The sequence below is a fragment of the Anthonomus grandis genome, chromosome 2 (assembly GCF_022605725.1).
Source record: "Anthonomus grandis grandis chromosome 2, icAntGran1.3, whole genome shotgun sequence".
In the NCBI taxonomy this organism is placed as follows: Eukaryota; Metazoa; Arthropoda; class Insecta; order Coleoptera; family Curculionidae; genus Anthonomus; species Anthonomus grandis.
This window is the reverse complement of record NC_065547.1, coordinates 7,524,866-7,546,639: the sequence shown is the minus strand read 5'-3', so window position 1 is coordinate 7,546,639 and position 21,774 is coordinate 7,524,866. Positions and strand designations below refer to the sequence as shown.

Below are 21,774 nucleotides of genomic sequence, written 5' to 3'. Positions count from 1 at the left end.
GGAAATGAGTTAAAAAAGATGTTACTATGTTATATGAACAACTGGAACGTAATGATTCGGTTATAGAGACCCATCGTTCGATCATAAATTAACCTTAATGACGAATGAATTTTTTCACTGTTAACTGTGCATTCTTTATTTGAATGTGTATTAGTACACTAACACATTTCACAAAATTTTTACGGTTAAAATTCATTTAATTCATTCAAACACTTTTTAGGGTTAAGCATTAACGAATAGTCGTATAATTCATTTAAACGATTAAGTTCAGAACTGTGTGCCACTTACAACAGTGTTATGTATGTACCTGTGAAGCTTGGAATACTACAAAAGTGACGCCGATTCCTTGGAATGTATCAAAAAATGACCACAAATTACTGGAGACTATAAGAAAATGACCCAAAGTTGCAGGAATATAGAAAAATTACCTCAAATGACTGGAATACCGAAATATGACCCTGAATCCCTGAAACGCGTCAAAAAAATGATTCTAAATGCCTGAAATCCATATAAAATGTCCCTAAAAGGCTGGCCTACCCAAAAATGAACGAAAATTCTAGAAGCATAAACAAAATTACCTCAAATGACTTTAATACAAAAAAAAATGACCCAGAAGTCTGGACTACAAGAAAAATGGCTCCAAATAAAAAGAATCTAGAAAAATAACTGGAATACATAAATGTAAAATGAAATGACTTTAAATCCAAACAATATAGAAAAAATTACCTTAAACGACTGGAATACTCAAAGAAATGATCCCAAAATAATCCGAGAACCTAGGAATCCAGAAAAAAATGAGCTTAAAAGAACCGGAATACAGGAATGTGTGAACTGAAAAGCATGAAAAACAACAAAAATGGCCCTGATAAATATCGAAATATGAGCCCAAATGGCTGGAATCAATAAAAAAATGCCCTTAAAATCCAGGACTAAAAAAAATGACCCTAAATCCTATTAGAAAAAATGACATAATACCAGACATATCGAAAAAATTACCCAAAAATACAGGAATAAAGAAATATGAACTTGATGCAGACCGAAATACAAAAAATCAAATTGTTAAAAAATCACCACAAAAAGTATCAAAAAATTACCCCAAATGCCTGGAACGAATATAAAATCTTCGAAAAACTTGAACTACAAGAAAAATGACTATAAATCCTAGGAATATAAAAAGATGGCCTTAAATGACTGGACTACTTATAAAGAAATGCCCTTAAAACCCTGAACTACAAGAAAAAAACCCTAAATCCCAGAAATATAGAAACAATGACCTCAAATGATTGAAATACATAAAGAAATGTCGTGAAAAGTATGGACTACAAGAAAAATGACCCAAATAATACGAATCCAGAAAAATGACTGGAATAAAGAAATGTGAAACTAAGAGCCTGAAATACAACAAAAATTATCCTTAAATTCAAGGAATATAGAAAAAATTACCTCAAATGAAATATCCTAGGAATCCAGAAAAAATGAGCTTAGAAAGACCGGATGAACACCAAAATGTGAACTGAAAAGCATGAAATTATAGAAAAAATGATACCCTGAATCCATGATGAGTATCTAAACATAAGCCCAAATGCCTGGAATTAATAAAAAAATGCCCCCAAAAGCCTGGACTAGAAAAAAATAATCCTGAATTCTATTAATCTGGAAAAATGGACATAAAATATCAGGAATATTGAAGAAATTACCTTAAAATACAGGAATAAAAGAAAGGTGAATTTCACAGACTGCAATACGGTAAAAATGACCCTGAATTCCTAAAAAGTATCAAAAAATTACCCCGAATACATGGAATCGATACAAAATACTCCGAAAAACCCGGACTACAAGAAAAATGAGCCGAAGATTCCAGAAAAATAGAAAAAATTACTTCAAATGACTGGGATACATAAAGAAATCTTTTAAAAATACGGGCTACCCAAAGACAGATTACCCAAAATAACAGGAATATTAAAAAAAATACTTTAAATGACTGGAGTGCATGAAGAAATGCCCAAAGAAGCCTGGACTATAAGAAAAATGACTATAAATCCTAGGAATCTAAAAAAATGGCCTTACATGACGGGAATACATAAAGAAATGCCCTCAAAAGCCTGGAATACAAGAAAAAATCCTAAATCCTAGGAATATGGAAAAAATTACCTCAAATCATTGGAATACTTAACGAAATAGATATATGAACTACTAACTTGGACTTCACATATAGAAAAAATGACCTCAAATGACTGAAATACACAAGGAAATGACCCCAAAAACATAGATTACTAGAAAAATAATCCCATGTTCTAGGAATCTAGAAAACATGAGCTTAGGAAGATCCAGAAATGTGAACTGAAAAGCATAAAATTACAACAAAAGTGACTCTGAATCAGCGACGAGTGTCAAAAAATGAGCCTAAATGCCTGGAATCATAAAAAAATGCCCCCAAAAGCCCGGACTAGAAAAAAAATATCAAAAATTTTAATAATCTAGAAAAATGGACATAAAATACTAGGAATATCGAAAAAATTTCCCTAAAATACAGGAATAAAGAAATGTGAGCTTAGCAGCCTGAAATACAATAAAAATGACTTAATTAAGTTACAATTACATACAATAAAAATGACTTAATTAATTAATATTGCCTAAGAACTATGGACATGGTGCTGTTCTCTATGTAGAAATTTTCGCCTTAGTAAGTTTTCATTATGGACTTTAAAAGATTTAAACAAAAAGAGGAACAAAATAAAAGAAAACTAGTAAGTTGTAACAAGTTTACTAAATTATTAGACTAGAAATTACAAAAATAAACACTATATGTATTTACAATAAGAAACTTTGGTATAGCTCTATTAGGTCTACTGTTAAAGAATTTATTAAAATAAAATGTACAATAAACAATAATTTACTTTTATAAATATACATTTGTACAATATTTTACATAAAACATAACAAAACATTAATAAAACTTCACAATGCCACCCTCTAACAGAAGCGAATTTTTCTAAGTTGCAAATACCAGAGATCCCACTATAAGAAGCACCAAATATATAGACGAGCTTATGCGGTCTTTACCGCTATCTGAAACAAATAAAAAATCAATAAGTCACAAATAATTACTCAAATAAGCAGTGCATGCATGAAAAAAAGAGAGAGAAAAAATTCTTCTACCTTCAGTCATCAAAGAATTGTCAGTCAGACCTTCGGTTGTCCTCTTTAAATCAAGTGAATCTAGCGGTGCAGGAGGATAAATGCGCATTATTATTATTATTAGCGAAAGTCACGAACTTAATAAATATACCTGGCCATACATAACCAAAAATGACCATTTTTATGGTGGTTGTGTCTTTTTGATGTTGGTCACTCTGAATTTATTCAGTGTTGCCAACAAAAAATATATAAAAAAAACCAAATTTTAGCGAGTAAGCGTCTTTAAGACATCTCATTCGAGAGATCAAGTCATGACGTCACCGTATAAGGCGCTTTAAGCGTTTGTTAGCGGTCTCCCGAGACCGCTAATTAGCTCGATATGTAAACAAAATAATAAAAAATAAATATTGATATTAATTTTTTGATATTTTTTTAGAGTTGAGAAGCATTATATTTCTTAGTATTAGTTTTAATTTATTTAATATTAATGTATGTATATGAGACAGTTAAGACATCCAAACCAAATAAAAATGCAGAAAAGAATAAATTATCAAAAGAGCGAATAGATTTGCAAAAAATCTAGTGAAGAACGTAAAGGTGATGTTGCACAGATATTGCTGTTGCACTTAATTTAAATATTTTACACCAAACCCTGATATATTATGATGGTAATATAAGCCCCCCTTAATCAAGAAAATGATGACCTATATTTATGCTTGTACCTAGATCCTAAAAGCTGAAAATAATTTGGGAAAAACTCAAATAACAATCCATAGGTCCACCAGATTGATATAAGTATCCAAGAATTTACATAGTCACTTCCATTTATATAAAAAAAATTAAATTCCACTGAGATATTTACATTTAGATAATTATTCAAAATGTAATACTGTAGTAATTTTAAATAAATAAAAATTGATAAAAGAATTAAGAGTTACTTGAGGTATGCTTAAGGCGAGGAATTAGTAAGAAAAAAAAAACAAATCCGCACTGAACTACTGTTCAAGGGGAAAATCCAAAACGTGATCACGTGTTGTTTACAAGAAGTATATGTTTGGAGCCTAATTCACAATACCTCACTGGCCCTAAATACCTTTTACAAACTCTAGTCAAGTCACATTAATCTAAATAAAACTTTTAAATAGTAAGGTTCGAATTTAAAAGCCTATTAATGGTATGTTGGTGCAATACAACCTGTTAACCAACAACCAACATTATGACTAAATAGGTTATTTGTAGCAAATAGCCGATCCCTTACAAGGTGATCCAGGCTCAATGTCAAAATCAATTATATCGATGCTCGACTCAAATGAAAACCCTCAGGTTAATATTAATAGACTTAGCAAGAACCCCTTAACGTTCTTGTTTTACATAAAAGAAAATAAGCCCATAAAATTCAAATTAATAAATCAACCCCCAACCCGTTAGTTCAATAAGAGAAAAATAAAATAAAATGTGCAAAAACTTGCGTGTCCTCTAATCTCTTGTGTATTTTGGCTAAGGTAGCTTAACTCGACAGCTCTGGAACCAGTCAGCTACAACCAGGGTAACGGCCACATGGGCAAGTCGATTTCAGGCAAGTTCCAATCCAAAATCGCAGAGCCACAGTACAATGCTCAGTCCAGGCTGTGTTGAGGCTCACTTCAGCCGGTTGCCAACAGTGTTGGGATGACCAGAAGAAACCAGAGAATAGGAAGAGACCAGAGAATAGAGGAGAGAATGAGAAAAAAGAGAGGGGCCTCTAAAATAGAGGACAAAAAAATCAGTAAAACAAACACACAATCAATTCTATGGCAATTACCAACATGTTGCTACATACCTAAGGTGGCGAGCGAGGCCTAGAGTCTCGTTTTGTGGTTAGAAAATTTCAAAATCCCATAAATGGTGTGGGAGCAGCCGACCAAATCCAAAAATATCAGGTCAATCCGAAATCCTCTCGGCTACAACTTCCCACTAGACGTTCATCAAATTAAACCCTAAAACTTGGGAGGAATATTTTTCCATTCAACCGAATTACCGGCAAGATGAACTTAAATTTTCCTTAAAACCACAAAATGTCGACTGTTCTTTCTGATAACGGGATGGCTACCGGCTGGACAAGGAACTGACAACCGACCAGACAATGACAGGTGACACTGGCAATGAACTTGTCACTCTCTCTCTTCGACACGATCTGACCCTGCCTCTTGGTGCAAACTACGCGGAGCCTCACTCTACCAAAATAGAAATTCCACAATACCACAGCAATGATACAAATGATACTGCTCGGATACTAAAACATGGAAAACTAGAAACAAAATTTTCCCAACGGGGCTACGAAATTCCAATTTTCCTCTTACGTCGCTCTGCCTGATTTATGACGCTCCGTCATCCGCCAAATGGAAACCAAACTTTAATGGGAAACAGCAACGCTGCCAAACCTCCACAACAACAAGTGTGTCAATAGTCATTACTGTCAATCACAGTCACTGTCAATCGGCTAGTAGGGTTAGAAACCAGATGTCAAGGCACGTTTATTTACTAAAACTTAACTTGAAGAATTGAAGGGAAATACAGCAAGCAAAACTAGGGCCAATTTCAAATCAATTAGGATACCTTGCCCAACATGATTCCGCTATAGAAGAAAGTATTTGTAAGTTTTCCTACACTAACGGATCACCATCTAAAAGGTCTTATTTACTCCACTCATAGCGCAATCTGTGGCACCCTCTAGAAGTCCCTCCATACCTCAGACATATACCGGCCTCATAGAAACTCTTGACAAACAAATCAAAGGTCAGAAAGTTCCCAACACCAGGTACATGTATAGGGACTAAGAAAACCATAATACGACTAACTCCACAGAGGTGTGCTGACAGGATAGGGTAGGTAAATACATTCCTAAAAATAATCAAACCCCAAAAGCCTTAAAAATAAATAAATTGCATTACTATCAAACCCCAAATTCCTGTATAATAAAACTGTAAATCACACAACCCTTTCAAGCCGATACCAAAACCCATAAACTTTTGCCCGAATTTATAGGAAATCCCATGTTACATGCTTAGGGCAAAATCTGCATGTAACAACGTTTTCAGGGCGAAAATTTTTATTTTGTTACGATCTAGATCCTAAAAATGTATGAGATCGGATTTAGACTTAAAACGTTTTGAAAACTTAGGCAAATGGGTGTGTTAATGGTTAAAATCCATGATACTATTACTGGAAAGATAAACCCACTTGGCGATGCAATTTCGTGTGACTTTGCGCATGACGTCACTCGATGACAAAAATTCTGTTTGTCTGATGGAAAAGCAGTATTTTAAAGCCTTTTTTATTTAATATTACTTATTAGGTATTATTATAAGTATGAAATATGTTATGATTATTATAATAGGATGTAAACTATTTCCTTAATAGCATTTAGGATTCGTGGATCCGTGCAAGGATAGTAGAGTCCATAAAATGAGAGAATATGCCGGTGACGTCAGACTTCGCGCATCTAAGCTGGCTATCGTTAAGCGTAGAAGCGTAGAATTCTAGCAGATGTGAAAGAGAGAGATGCATGTATTTACGGTCAAGTAAACCTAATCAGGGAAATATGGGGCCTCCCCTTTATTGATTTTTTGGTTTAAAGTGGGTTTGTGCGCATTTTACGTCACCGGCATATTCTCTCATTTTATGGACTCTAAAGCCTTATATAATATAAATGCCTATTTTGGTTTTGGATAAGGTTTAAAAAACGATTTTTATTATTTAAGGTATTTTAATTTGAAAATAAATATACACAATATGAAACGTTTGAAGGCTTCTTAATTAATAATAAATTAATAATACTTTATAGCCAAAAAAAAAAGGATTTATGGTTTTTTTTACTTTTTTTACTTTAAACGAATGCCTCTGCAGAAAAATATCAGTGATATAATATGTACATATTTTATTATGTTGTAAAAAAAATAAAACAAAAATAGAGGATTGATATACAGCCTATTGTGACTATTAACTTTCATAAAATTGTGTGCGCTAAGTATACATATGAGTACCCATTGGTTGTTGGTAATAATAGTGTTACCAGTAAATGCCAAAAGAAAATGCATGATGCCATTGATGACATACAACCAATTAATTTCACTTTCTTAAGTATCTATAATCTATATTTTTTTAAATTGCTTATGGGTAGACGTGTTATTAAAATGGTTTTGTAATCCATTGTCGGCAAACTTGTTTGTCCTTTGGAAATCTAAAGAATCGGCAATCCGAAACTACCTTACTTTTTTTGTTGTTGTTGCTTGAACAACCCAGCACTGCACAGTACACCATGATAAAAAATGTTTAATTATTATAATTTAATAAACTCTGCCACATTTGTCACTAAAAACAAACACAAAATACACACAAAACAAATAAACCATGCCCTAACCCTAAATCCATCGAACATCTAAAGCAAAAACGAAACGTCATATTAAAATGTATAAAAACTCTGTTCATGTATTAAAAACTGTTCCTGGGGAAATTTGTCATCGACTGACGTCAGGCGTGCGAGAGATATAGGCTCATCTCATGCGCGTGGGTTTATCTTCTCGAGTATTAGTATCATGGTTAAAATCAGTCTTCAAAACGAATGCAATACCAATGAAGGGTATTAGCTAATATTTAGACTCTGACAGCTGTTAGACATGATGTCATTCGAGCGCAACCATATGAAGACGTAACGCTTAAGATATCGTAAGGCAACCGAGTAAGGCGCTTACTCACTAAAATATGGCTAAAGGTTATGAAGTTGCGACGCTGACGTGTGATATATCAAAAACTAAATTTATTTTTTTCATTGACATTAACCGATTCCAAGCGATCTATCGATTTTAACTGCCGTTAATCCCTTGGTTGACCTTGAACAGTCCCGTTATAACATAACCAATCGTGTGCGCTTGGACGTGTTTGGTTGAAGTAACTTCGTAACTTGACAGCTGTTGCCGTCATCATTTTGTTTGTTTGTAAATAATACCCCAGACGCCAGTAATGTTATATGTACTTAGTTAGAGATATAAATATCAAAAAGTTTATGAGATTAATAAAATATTATTATACAGGGTGTTACTTAAAGGTATGTCATAATTTAAAAGGGACATTCCTGGGCCGATTTTAAGTCAAAAAGTTCACATAAACATGGGTCCTAAAAAGCTTAGTTTTTAAGATACAGGGTGTTAAAGTTTTATTTTTTTTTCGTTTTTAATATATTTTTCAAATACGGTTTAAAATATTGAACTGAATTTTGGCACAGGATATTATGGCATAAAAACACATTTTTTAGATGTTCACCTACTTTTTTTTAGCAACCAGTGGCGTAGCTATGATGAATTTTTAATACAATTTTACAAAAAAAAATACTACGCCATTGACTTATGAAAAAAATTATGATTTTATCTTAATTATCAATCAATTATAAACAAAAAATTCCTCTATGACTTTTGCCGTAAATCTTACCGTTTGGGTGTTAATCGTTAATTAAAAAAACGTCTTTTATGCATAAAATGCATCTTTAAAAATTATGGAAATAAATCAAGTTAGCTTTGCTCGTTGCCAGAAATTGTTTTTTGTTGTTTTAAACATTATGACACTTGCGTTAGTAATTATTCTTGACAGTTTGTTTTTAGTACCCTTTGGATCTTAAAATTTGTATTGTAGATTATGTAACTTAGAATTGTACTAGTTAAAAAATGGTAGATTATTCTAATTTGGAAATGACGCAAATGCATTTCCTTTATGAACTAGCCAATGGTAATGCTATGGAGGCGCGGCATTTATATCAAGAAAGGTATCCTAATCGCGCTGTCCCAGATAGAAGAATATTTATAAACATTCATCGTCGTCTGGCTGAATCTGGGAGTTTTAAGGCTAATTCTTCCGAGGGAAGGCCCCGTACAGTTAGGACACCGGCAGTTGAAGAGGCTGTCCTACATGCAGTCGAAGAGGATCCGACCACAAGTACACGAAAAATTGGTATGGTATTGAACATCTGCTACTAGACGGTTTGGGAAATTTTAAGGGATTCTTTGTTATATCCTTTTCACATACAAAGGGTTCAGGCATTGCTTCTTAGAGATTATGAACCGCGTATGCAATTTTGTAGATGGTATCTCCAAAAAGTAACAGAAATTCCTCAATTTGGTGCGAACATCTTGTTTATGGACGAAGCTAATTTCTCCAGAAATGCAATAATCAATTTCCATAACGATCATTACTGGGCTCAAGAAAACCCTCATGCGATTACAGAGACACATTTTCAGGAACAATTTTCAATAAACGTTTGGATCGGTATCGTATCCGATCATTTAATTGGACCATCTTTTTTACCAGGACGCCTTAACGGACAGAATTATTGTAATTTTCTCCAAAATGATTTGCCTTTGCTTCTCGAAGATGTTCCTCTTTAGTTACGGTAACAACTTTGGTTTATGCATGATGGTGCTCGAGCCCACTTTAGCATATTGGCTCGTGAGTATTTAAATAGAGTCTACCGAAATAAATGAATAGGCCGTGGAGGACCACAGTTTTAGCCACCTAGATCACCCTACTTAAATAGCCTAGATTTTTTTTGTGGGGACACCTAAAAACATTGGTTTATCAGACACCAATTGTGAGATTAGAAGAACTAAGAAATAGAATTATTGACGGATGTGAAGAGCAGAAGCCTGCATAGAGGCAAGAGGTGGTCATTTCCAACATTTGTTGTAAATTATATATGTATGTATTGTATTTAATTGTTGTTGCTTTTTGTTCACCAGTTTGTAAAAAATAGCTTGAAAATAAATATTTGAAAAATGTACCTAATAAAAACTGAAAATAAAATCAAACTTAACAAAATCAAAAATAATCATTAATGTCAGTGTCATAATGTTTACAACAACCAAAAAATAGTTGCTGGCAACGAGCAAAGCTAACTTGATTTATTTTCATAATTTTTAAAGATGCATTTTATGCATAAAAGACGTTTTTTTAATTAACGATTACACCCAAACGGTAAGATTTACGGCAAAAGTCATAGAGGAATTTTTTGTTTATAATTGATTGATAATTAATATAAAATCATAATTTTTTTCGTCGTCAATGGCGTAGTATTTTTTTTGTAAAATTGTATTAAAAATTCATCATAGCTCTGGTTGCTAAAAAACAGAACATCTAAAAAATGTGTTTTTATGCCATAATATCCTGTGCCAAAATTCAGTTCAATATTTTAAACCGTATTTGAAAAATTTATTAAAAACGAAAAAAAAAAACTTTAACACCCTGTATCTTAAAAACTAATCATTTTAGGACCCTTCTTTATATGAACTTTTTGACTTAAAATCGGTCCAGGAATGTCCCTTTTAAATTATGACATACCTTTAAGTAACACCCTGTATATAATAAAATTTGAGAGTAATACATATTTTAGTGCATGCATCTATCCCAAGTTAATTGAAACTTTGTCTCATTTTAGGTGAGTATTCCTTTCTTTCATAAATTTGAACGAAATTATTAAACAAGTACAAAAAAATTTCATATCTAACGCAACTATCTTAAATTCTTAACTAAATGTAACTTTCTATTTTGTTTTTGTAGACATAACCTCCCAAAAATTTTAATTGTGTTGTTTCCCTACAATTTGCACAACTGAAAGTTGTCAGAATGACCAACATAGAAAGGACACAATCACGCAAAATGGCGACATCCTAGTAGTGGTCATTTACTTATCATTGAATTATCAGTCCAGGTATATTTATTAAGTTCGTGGCAAAAGTGCATAAAGCTGTGCTCCTTATCAACTATGAAATAAATACGAAACTAACCTACAAAATATTCCACACTTTTTACTTCAGAATAGTTGGTTCCGGGTATGTCCAGTTGACAAACGAACCTGGTGGTCCCCACATCCAAATAACTGGCATTAAATGCCAACGTTATGGACATATTGTAGACCCCGTCGTCGTTCGGGCTCACCCGTTTGGTCACCTCGAACATTTCCGGTTCTTCCAAGGAACCGTTGCTAAAATTATATATAAAAGGGGTAAAAATGAAAGATTATTGCAGAAAATGGGAAAATCCTTACACCCCAGAAACGTATAAATTAAATTCGGGTTTCGGGAGTATATTCTTGGCGTCGCAGAATATGATTTCGTCACCGGGGAACTCGTCGTCTCCGCCCATTAGGAACATATCGAACGATGTAGCGGGTGCTGAAAATAGGAAACATTTTATTGGCATAAAAATAGTTAGGAAAATTAATTGAGATGTTAAGATTACTTGGCAATATGTAGAAATTTAACCTTGCCGCTTAAAATGAGAATAGAACAAATTAAAATGGAAGGATGCGTCATATAAGGCAGATGGAACGTTCTTTTGTAGGGAGGCAGCCATGGGTAACAGAACGGCACGAGGCGAAAGTTAATTTTTCTAAGAAACATGCAAATTAACTGTTATGGGTTAAATATGAGTTTTATCGACATATATTTTAGATATTTTATGTGTTCTAGGAATAATATGATTGTTATATAAAAGGGTGAATAATATTTGATACTAGGTCGAATAAATTGGCTATATTGTAAAACGGGGTTAAAATGTGCCTTTTCCTCAACCTAACCAGGTTTTTATGAGGTTGCGGAAATATTGCTAGAAAAAATTCAAATATAAACGTCTCATGTTTGCAAGCGCATTAAAGTACAAGAAATTATTAAAATAATTTGAAACCAGCTTGTTCCAGCATGCATGTTCAATAAAGAATGATAAATGGCATAATTTCACCTTTCTATTTTCCATCAATAAATATAGGGCTAAATAAATTTTAATAGTCATTGCAACAGCTCGCGCTTATTGAAGCATTTCATTACTTATTCTATCAGAAAACTCGCGGTCATTTCTGAGAATGTCCTTGATATTTTTCATGTGTTCCCCCACCGAGATCATGTCGATCGATTTAGTATGCAGTTCACTAACTACTGGCTCTAAAACTGCTGAATATTTGGCTATTGTTTGTAGAGCAATAATAAATACTGGTTTTGTAACAGCTGAATGCAACTGATATAATTTCCCTGTATGGATAACGTTTCTAGAGATCACACAATCTCTGGGAAATTTTGAGAAAACTTTCTAATTGATTTATATTTTTCGGACCATCTCGTCTTACACAATCGTGATAGGTTTGGATGCGTAGTTTCGACGTGTAGTCGATTCTCTGAAAAACGTTATAACATCCTTTACAGTGGCGACAGTAGTTTTAATTTCTGGCACTGCGTTCGCATCATTCACAACAAGGTTGAGTTTGTGACTTAAACAATGAAAATATAAAGCACGAGGATTTTTTTTCTCAAAATGGCTTGTACGCCCCCCTCTTTCCCTGCTATTGTAGAACAGCCATCGAATCCAAACCCTACGCAATCTTCGGTGGGGAGGTTAGAACTAATCAAGAAATTGTCAATTGCTAAAGGATTTTGTATGTATCATCTTTCATCGTAGAATCGCACTCCTATTGACAGCTGTTCTTTCCCAACTATGTCTGCTGTTTCATCAGCTAAGACTGCGTAAGCCATGGTCTTTTGAACCTTATTATATTCTCTTTAATAACTTTGCCACATAAATTTATCAATTCATTTTGTATTTTTGGCGATGTCTAAACTGCATTGCGACGCCACTTTTCCAGGTGACTCTTTAATTTGTCGTCCCCTGAATTGATTCTCAACTTCAATAAATCTAATAAAACACCCTCATCTGTTTGTTTTCGCCTAAGAGGGATATGATGTGTACCGCAAAATACTATACAAGAAATAATTAATGACAATATTTGTCTGTTTTCATCAATTGCTTTTTGGTGTCCACTTTGCAGTTGGATGTCTATAGGAACATTTTCAAGAAAATTTTTTGCAGCATTTGTGGCTGTTAGGTGAAGGTTGATCGTTGCATGCTTACGGCAGTCCAACCAAGCATGCTTAAATTTTATTTTGAAATGGCTTGCATCACTTTCAAAATCGTAATTTCTGGGCGGGATCCAAGGATTTTGTAACAACTCCCTCTTCTTTTTTGTCGATAGCTGGGTAGCCAACCCAAAATATGGACCCAGATTATTTTCATGATAGCCATCGTCCACTATAATTTCAGGATCGATGATCATATCATAGGTTTGTTGGGACATCGATGGAGAAGAATAGTCGGCAACAGATATATTTACAGGTTCTGCTGGAGAATGTGACGCTTGTCAAATGTTAGCATGCAATGACCTTGGCATTACATGAGTAGTTTTATCATGGTTGTCATTTTCATCGCTTCCGCTGCTACTTTCCCGACCTTTTTTTCTTTTTTCGCGTGTTGTCCCTAAAAAATGGATACACAAAATTACTCTTACGGTTTTTAGGCATTCAAAAGTTCTCAACGTGCTTTATGCTCACCGGCGGTTATGGAGGCAGCAAGATAGAGGATTGAAAATGGAGAAAGTAAAAGAAGTAAAGAGTTCTCTGAAAAAAAAAATTAAAACATCGTTTTAATATAACTTCAAAAATGGCAGGCAAGGGCTGGCTGCGTGGATTTTTAAAACGGCACAAAGATGTTACATTAAGGCCGTCGTCCCACCAAAGATACGCGAAGGCGATACGATTTCGCCTGGACACATTCAGGCGACATGCAGTTGCCCCACCAAAGATACGCGTTTCGTGTTTCCTACGTTTATAATTATAGTTATAGTTTATAGTTGTTCAGTTCAGCTCAAAATGTCATCGAGTGGAGACGAGGATGTGATTACAATGTATTGGTATTTGCGGCATAGAAAAAAAAGAAAATGGTAGGTGCATGCTTTTATTGAGAAAAATTTAAAAAAAAAATGTTTGTTGCTGCTAAGGAGCTGCACAGACATCCATTAAAATCCAGTTCAGCATTTTGTTGTGCCATAAAAAACAAAACTTCGATAAATGAAAAAAAAAACGCCAACACACACAGCTTGAATGTCGCTTCGCAATTGACAAGTCCAGTCTCCCGGCAACACGAAGGCGACACGCATTTGGATGTGTCTTCGGCGCAGCGTTGGTGGGGACAAAATGATTTTAAAACATGGGTTCGAAACGAACAGTGTTGCCAGGTATTACTAACTGTCACGCGCCAGTTTTGACACTAAAATGCGCCACCTTTTGACAGGACACAAAAACTATTAAAAAATTAGCGGAAGTTTCAAATAATGGACAAATGTGGATTTCCTTTTATTCATAGTTTCCTATACCGGGTGCTGCATCTCATTACGCACCATAGGAATTACAATGCAAAAATAAAGAAATAGAAATTCCTGCTTCCCTAATTGTTTTAGCTAAAAAGTCTATAGGACCTTTGTTGTAGCAAATTAATTTTGCTATAAGAACGAATTTTTATAAAACAAGATTTTTGAATCGTGGAGGCAAAATCGTCGAAAATATTCTTTCCCTTTTCCCTTCCCATCACCTGTTTGCTAATTAAGAAACAAACATTACCTTTTTTGAAACTTAAAAAATCTGTCATATTATGTAATAACAACAATATTTATTTGCAATAAACTACTGTACAAAGTTTAAACTAATAATTACACTATTTCATAACTTAACTTTCTTAACTATTTCATATTTTATAAATAAAGCACTTATTTCCCGTGTACTAGTTCCAGAATAATAAAGTTTTATCATCTTTACTTTTTCCTGTATAGATTAAATCATTTTAGAAATTTGATACTGTAAAGTTTCAAAAAAGGTAATGTTTGTTTCTTAATTAGCAAACAGGTGATGGAAAGAGAAAAGGGAAAGAACATTTTCGACAATTTTGCCTCCACGATTCAAATATCTTGTTTTATAAAAATACCCTCTTATAACAAAATTAATTTGCTACCAAAAAGGTCCTATAAACTTTTTAGCTAAAGCAATTAGGGAGACAGGAATTTCTATTTCTTTATTTTTGCATTGTAATTCCTATGGTGCGTAATGAGATGCAGCACCCGGTATAGATATACATATTTATTATTTTATTAAATATAACAGTAATTACCTAATTTTAATTTGTTTTTTTTTTGTAATCAGAAACAAATGTGTTTAAATACTCATATACTTTATTTTAAAAAAATATAGGAATAAAATAAATGGGAATTCTACAAAATAACTTTTTTCATAAAAATAATGACAACAAAAACATTATATATTTCTAAATTAAATATTCTAAAATATTTAACAAAAAAAAACATCCTATATATAAAGCAAAATCAATCAATTTCAATTCAAAACACAAACCACAAACAATAATGTTGCCGCCATGTCAACTGTCAACATGACAACTGTCACGGTTTGACGGTTGACGAGCAAAGTTGTCATAAGCATCTGTAGTGCTAAAGTCCAGTTTACGTTCACGCTCATTCAAAGGCGAATGGCAGACGATCCCTTTTGGTAGTTGGATTTGTTTATGAAATTAATAGTATTAAGAACCAACCAAAACCAATGCTTCTTTTGACTAGTTTACAATCAAGGTGCACGATACAAAATACAAAAGCGCCACTTTAGGCGCTCGGCGCATGTACCAAAATTTTACACGCCATTTGAAATTTAAAAGCGCCACTTTGGCGCAAATGCGCCACACCTGGCAACCCTGGACACGAAAGATACACGCTGGCGACATCGCGGAGATGTGGCGTCACTGTCGTGTATCTTTGGTGGGACGACGGCCTAAGGCAACCCACCGCTACAAGCGTCGCCAGGGCTGTTGGGTTTAATAAACCACAGTGTGAGGGTGAGCGGTTTTATAAAAACCTCTCGGAGTTAATGAACAAATATAAATTTCCATCACATGCAATTTACAATATGGACGAATCGGGATTTTCAACTGTCCCAAACAAGCCCCCTAAAGTTTTCTCTACAAAAGGAAAAAAGTGTGTCAATACAATATCAATGTTACTGTTGTATGTGCAATGAGTGCTCGTGGACAATTTATTCCTCCCGCATTTATATATCCACGTAAAAGAATGAAGGCAGAACTTTTGGACGGAGCTGCGCCATCTTCAATTGGAATGGTATCTGATGGTAGTTTCATCAATCAGGATTTGTTTGTTGATTATGCCACACATTTTCGAGATCATGCTAAGGAACAACCAGTACTAATGATAATGGATAACCACACTTCCCATTGTTCTATTGCAGCAGTTGATTTTTTTCGACAATATAACATTATCGCATTAACACTTCCTCCTCATAGTAGCCACCGTATGCAGCCACTTGACCGATGTTGTTTTAGCCCGTTAAAAAAGTTTTATTCCAGCAAGTGTGAAAAATGGTTGACGAACCATCCAGGGCGGGTAATTACTGTCTACCAAATTGCTTCAATATTTGCACCTGCATATTTTAAAGCTGCTACTTTAACGAATGCGATTGAAGGTTTTAAAGTGACAGGGATATGTCCCTTTAATGATGATATATTTACCGAAGCTGACTTCATGGCCACTTTAGTCACAGAACGAGAAAATTCTGCTACAGCTACAGTAGCTACGCAAGTAGAAGCGCCAAACATTCAGTTAGAAGTCGCTGATAACTCAACATCTAAAATCAATATTCAACCTCATCAAATCTCTGAATTAGCCTCTGAAAATGCTTCCAAAGTTCTTGACAGTCCAACTGTTGTTCTAGAGAGTTCCACTACTAAGAAAAATTCACCTCAGCCTACAGTGCTGGTTTCCAACACATCTGCAATCATGTCAACTTTGGAACAAACAGTTGCTGTAGCGCCAGAAACCAAAACATTTGATTTATCGAACACTCCTGGAACATCATTAACTTATATTAAATTAACAACAATTTCTCCATTACCCAAATCAATTACGTTCAGGTCAACAAGTCGCAGAAGCAAAAAGTCAGAAATTATCACGAGCTCCCCATATAAGGACCAACTAATTGAAGAAAAAGAGAAAAAAAAACCGAAACCTATAGTCAAACTAGATATGGGCGATAACCTACCACCACCACAAGAGCTTTCGGAAGAGAGTTTAAAAAGAAAATGCGCTGTGAACCTCAGACAGGCAAAAAAGACACCGAAAAATGGAAAAGCTGTTTTGAAGAAGCCAAAATCACCGCCTCATAAGAAAATGTGGAGCTGTCCAGGGTGCAACGAATCATTTAAAGAACCTGTTACAGAAGACTGGATTGAGTGCATATTGTGTGCTGAATAATGGCATGAAAAATGCAGTGCCTACGAGGGTCCTGGATCTTATACATGTGACCTAGGTTCATAAAAGTGTGGGGTTATAAGAGTGCGAAGAAGAAAGAAGTGAAAATACGACCCCAAGTTGATGTCTGTTCTATTTGTGAAGAACTAGACACTAAACTCAGAAATCCCAATCTAAATGATAATGCTAAACGAGTGGCAGCCGCTGAGTTAATGGTTCACCAAAGGCGTGCAAAAAAATGTTATAATAAGTTGCAAGACGTTCAAAAATTATGTCAAGATAACCCCCAAGTGGCCGGTTTTACTTTTGACCACATGCAAAACCTACCACTTCCGAATATTCCAGTACAGGAAATTTTTTACTACAGGCAGTTATGGGTATACTTATTTGAGATCCATAATCTAACGGACTCCAGTGGATACTTTTATACCTATCACGAGGGCCAGGCTAAAAAGTCGCCAAATGAAGTGTGTACTTTTGTACACGATTATATACAAAACCACATACCAGCAGAAGTTCAAGAATTGCATATTTTTTCAGACGGTTATCCTGGACAAAACCGAAATAATACTATGGTTCGATTTTTGCTGACGTTTTTCAAAAATGTATCACTATTTCCCAATTCGAGGACACTCTTTCCTTCCTTGTGACCGTGATTTTGGTACATTAAAGTGGTTAGTCAAAAAGCACGACAGGGTTTATCTTCCAGAAGAATACAAAAGCATGATTTTAAGAAGTAGAATCACCAAGCCATTTGAGTTTAAAAGGATCTCGTACCACGATATTACTGACTACTGGTGTCCACAATATTACAAAAAAAGCTGTAAGCCTATCGAAAAGAGAAATAAAAATGTATTCAGTGTTTCAAAATATTGTGAATTATGTTTGATGCTATAACTCCAGGTCATGTAACAGTTTCTGACTTCATTGGCGGTGCATTTTCCTCCAGTTTTAAACTGGTTAAACCGAACGTAAGGCCAGAGCTTCCAAATGACAAAGCCTATTCCGAAGCAGTACCTATTAATGACAAAAAAATCCAGGACTTAAAGAAAGTTCTACAATACGTTAGTGGTGAAGATTTAGCATTCTATTACCATATGATTTCATGGAATGTTACTACTTCTGAAACTATTGAATAAAATTTATTGAGTTCACCATTATTGTACTAACTCTTTTATTATCCCTTATATTACTTAGAATGCAAAAAAACAAAATAAAATAATAAATAAAAAATCTAGAAAAGTTTCGAAAACATCTATTGAGTGGAAGAAGGGTCCAAAATCATTAAATATTTTTGGCAAAAAGACCAGTTGTTGACCAAATGTTTTCAATGTCGTTGTAAATGTTATTTTTCTATAAAACAACTTCGAATTAATTAATAAACAAATTACCTGAGAACACTATCACGAAATTCTCCTTTCTAATTGAAATAATTTTTTTTTATTTCCTGGAAAATGTGTATTTTCGCACTTAGACCCTTCTTCCACTCACCGATTCAATTGTATTCGTTGTCTCGTCTCGTTGAACTGAATTGCCTTGCTCTGCCTCACGATTCCGCTTCTATATTCAAATATTCCTGCTCCTGAAATAAGTAGAAAATACTGGACTCTCGACTCTATTTCCGTCCTTGTTTCATACTCGCGATCACTGCCTTTCCTTTCCAGCTAGAACGTTCTTCGTGGTATTGCTATTCAATAGAAGATGTCGCTATTGACCGTATAAATCGATGCTATTCCAGATTTCTCTTATTCTCTTTACTGGAAAAAGTATTGTCGTCCGTAACTAGATAGTGCTAGATGTTGTTTGCACCCAATTATTTTGTTGGCTGTTGGTGTAATCTGTTGGCTCTGATTGTCTCTTCGGTGGCGGAAACTACGAGATGCGACGTTTCTCGGGAGATTTAAATTAGGCTTGAGCTAAGTCGTGAATTTGAACTCACAGGTATAACTGTTAACGCGATTTTCTATTCACTGTGAATATAACCTGTGAACGTGAATTCACGATTGAGCGCCGGTTGGCGGTTTGCTTATCGTTTAGTTTAATATCATGGCAGTGAATTCGCATAATAATAAGAAAAGTTTTACTATTCTGTGTTTATTGTGTTAAGGATAGTTCCTACTTAGATACAAATATTAAGGGTATATTTAGGGTACAAATATTTAAAGTAAATAAAAATTGAAGACAATATCATTGACAATAACAACAATGATTCATTGTTGTCACATTTGGAAAAATATATATTTTTATAGACATTTTTAAAGCTAACATCACGATGTCCTAATAAAAAATAATTGTCTTTAAAAGTTTAAAATAATGATAAAAACAAACATCTTTAATACTCGACCTTCCTCAGAAATACATTAATTAAGATATTCTATCATAATAAAAATGCAGTAAAAAAAACTAAATAAGCATGACAATATAAAATATAATACATGTACAATAAAAATAATTTATAAAAAATAATTCTTCTTTGGTTTTTCCCCACAAACGAGAGAGACGGATAGACGATGGGAGTGAGATAGTCTGTTTAACGACGGCCAATCGCTGATGAATGAATTACTTCTTTCGGTTAATTTCAACGCGCATTCGTTTATCTTTATGTGAACGCGCCTTTCTCATTAACATTTTGACATTTCACAGTTTATTTGCAAGTTGTCATTAAGTCGTGAATGTGATTTTTTATTCACAGTGAATGATTCACAGGTAGTGAAATTTTGCTCAACCCTAATTTAAATTATATTGAGTCGCTAAGAATACACTACATGGGTGTCCGGAAGCTAGATGCAATCCTTTAAGGGGGTGATAGCTGACTTAATTTCAAACATTTTAAGCTAAATATGTGTAGGTCGATAAATAAAAACGTGTGATTTTAGCCTCTTGTTGTTTAGTTTCACTCTCGCCTCTAATTTTGTAAGATTATCAACTTCGTACTGACTGCATCCACTGTTTTTTAAATCGAGTTTCTGCCCGTTTTATTAAACAGTAGTGTAAAATGGAATTTACCAACCAAGAGTACGCTGACATTGTCTTCACATACGTACGCGCTAACGGTAATGGAGCTTTGGCACGACGCTTGTACCAGGAACGTTATCCAGATCGGAGGTTACCAAACTTCAGGGTGTTTCAAAACACCTTTCGCCGTCTTACTGAAGTTGGCATTGGGAATAATCCGGCACGTAGACTCAACCCTGGCAATAATAATGTAGAGATTGAGGAGCAAATACTGGAAGCTTTTACCGCAGACGCTACTGCAAGCGTCAGAAAAGTAGCTGAAGACCTTGGCCTTTCTAGATGGAAGGTGTGGACGACCATGAAGAAAGATGGACAGTATCCCTTTCATGGTACGGGGGTGCAGGGCTTACAAGAAGAAGACCCTGCAAGACGAATTCAGTTCTGCCGCTTTTTATTGAACATGGACATCGAGGACCCATTATTCTTAAGAAGTATCTTGTGGACAGACGAGTCCAATTTTTCCAGGGAGGGTATTGCCAACTTCCACAACCTCCACGAATGGGCTGCCAAAGATGCAAATCCGCACTGAAAAAAACAAAAATCATTTCAGAACAGATTTTCGATCAATGTGTGGGCCGGAGTAATAGGCAAGACTACTATTGGGCCACATTTTCTACCAGAGAATTTAAATGGTGCCAACTATTTAGATTTTCTACAAAATGATATCCCCGTTCTTCTAGACGAAGCTGGATTATTGGAACGAGAAAGACCAATAATCTTTCAGCAAGATGGTTGCCCAGCGCATTGGTCCTTGGCTGTTAGGAATTACTTAGACGACTGTTTTCCGGACGGTTGGATCGGTAGAGGCGGAACCTTTCCTTGGCCTCCTCGATCGCCTGACCTAACTCCGTTGGATTTTTTCATATGGGGCCGGGCAAAGGAGCTTGTATACACCACCGAAATGAGATCAAGAGAAGAGTTGATACGCAAAATAAATGAAGCATTTGACAGGATGAAAGAAGATATGACCACCACCGAAGTAACAAAAAGGGCTCGTGCCTGTATTACAAATAATGGATGAACATGAACAATAAATAGTTTAAACAAAATTGTGTTTTATTTAACATTAAAACCTAAAATAACCCCACAATCGGGGCTCTAATGCTTAGTAGGCTTATGAGAGGTCTCAGTCTAATAATTTTTGTTTACATGACCTGCCGCACAAAAGAGGCCATAATTCTGAGAATTGGCCAGGCATCGGCATGAGTGATATCTAAAAATAAAGGACGTTTCAATGTCTCTATTTTTTCTATAAGTTTACACAGAAGCTTGGAATTGGTCGTATTTTTATTAATACACATTAGACAAAACAAAATAAAATTTGAAACTCCGATACTAATTGTAACTTGCGCTCTATTACCGTTTAAGTGTGAAATTTTGGTATTTCTTGAGAAAAATGCAAAAATTGCCATAGAAAATGTATAAACAAATTTCGACCTACACATATTTAGCTTAAC

General features: G+C 34.6%; 1 protein-coding gene across 2 annotated transcripts in view; it reads right to left on the bottom strand.

The window, feature by feature from the left end:
- Positions 1-2,748: 2,748 nt before the first annotated feature.
- The window catches only part of LOC126748475 (uncharacterized), a 72,025-nt gene continuing 52,999 nt past the window's right edge, over positions 2,749-21,774 (bottom strand). Inside the window, exons 3-6 of one of the 2 annotated variants that reach the window (XM_050457740.1) lie at positions 11,207-11,333; positions 10,947-11,143; positions 3,160-3,219; positions 2,749-3,069 (exon numbers count right to left, since the gene is read on the bottom strand). In XM_050457740.1, the coding sequence (XP_050313697.1) occupies positions 2,993-3,069; positions 3,160-3,219; positions 10,947-11,143; positions 11,207-11,333 (461 nt within the window). In that variant the 3' untranslated portion in view covers positions 2,749-2,992. The remainder of the gene's footprint in view (positions 3,070-3,159; positions 3,220-10,946; positions 11,144-11,206; positions 11,334-21,774) is intronic. The other variant, XM_050457750.1, reaches the window with a different exon arrangement.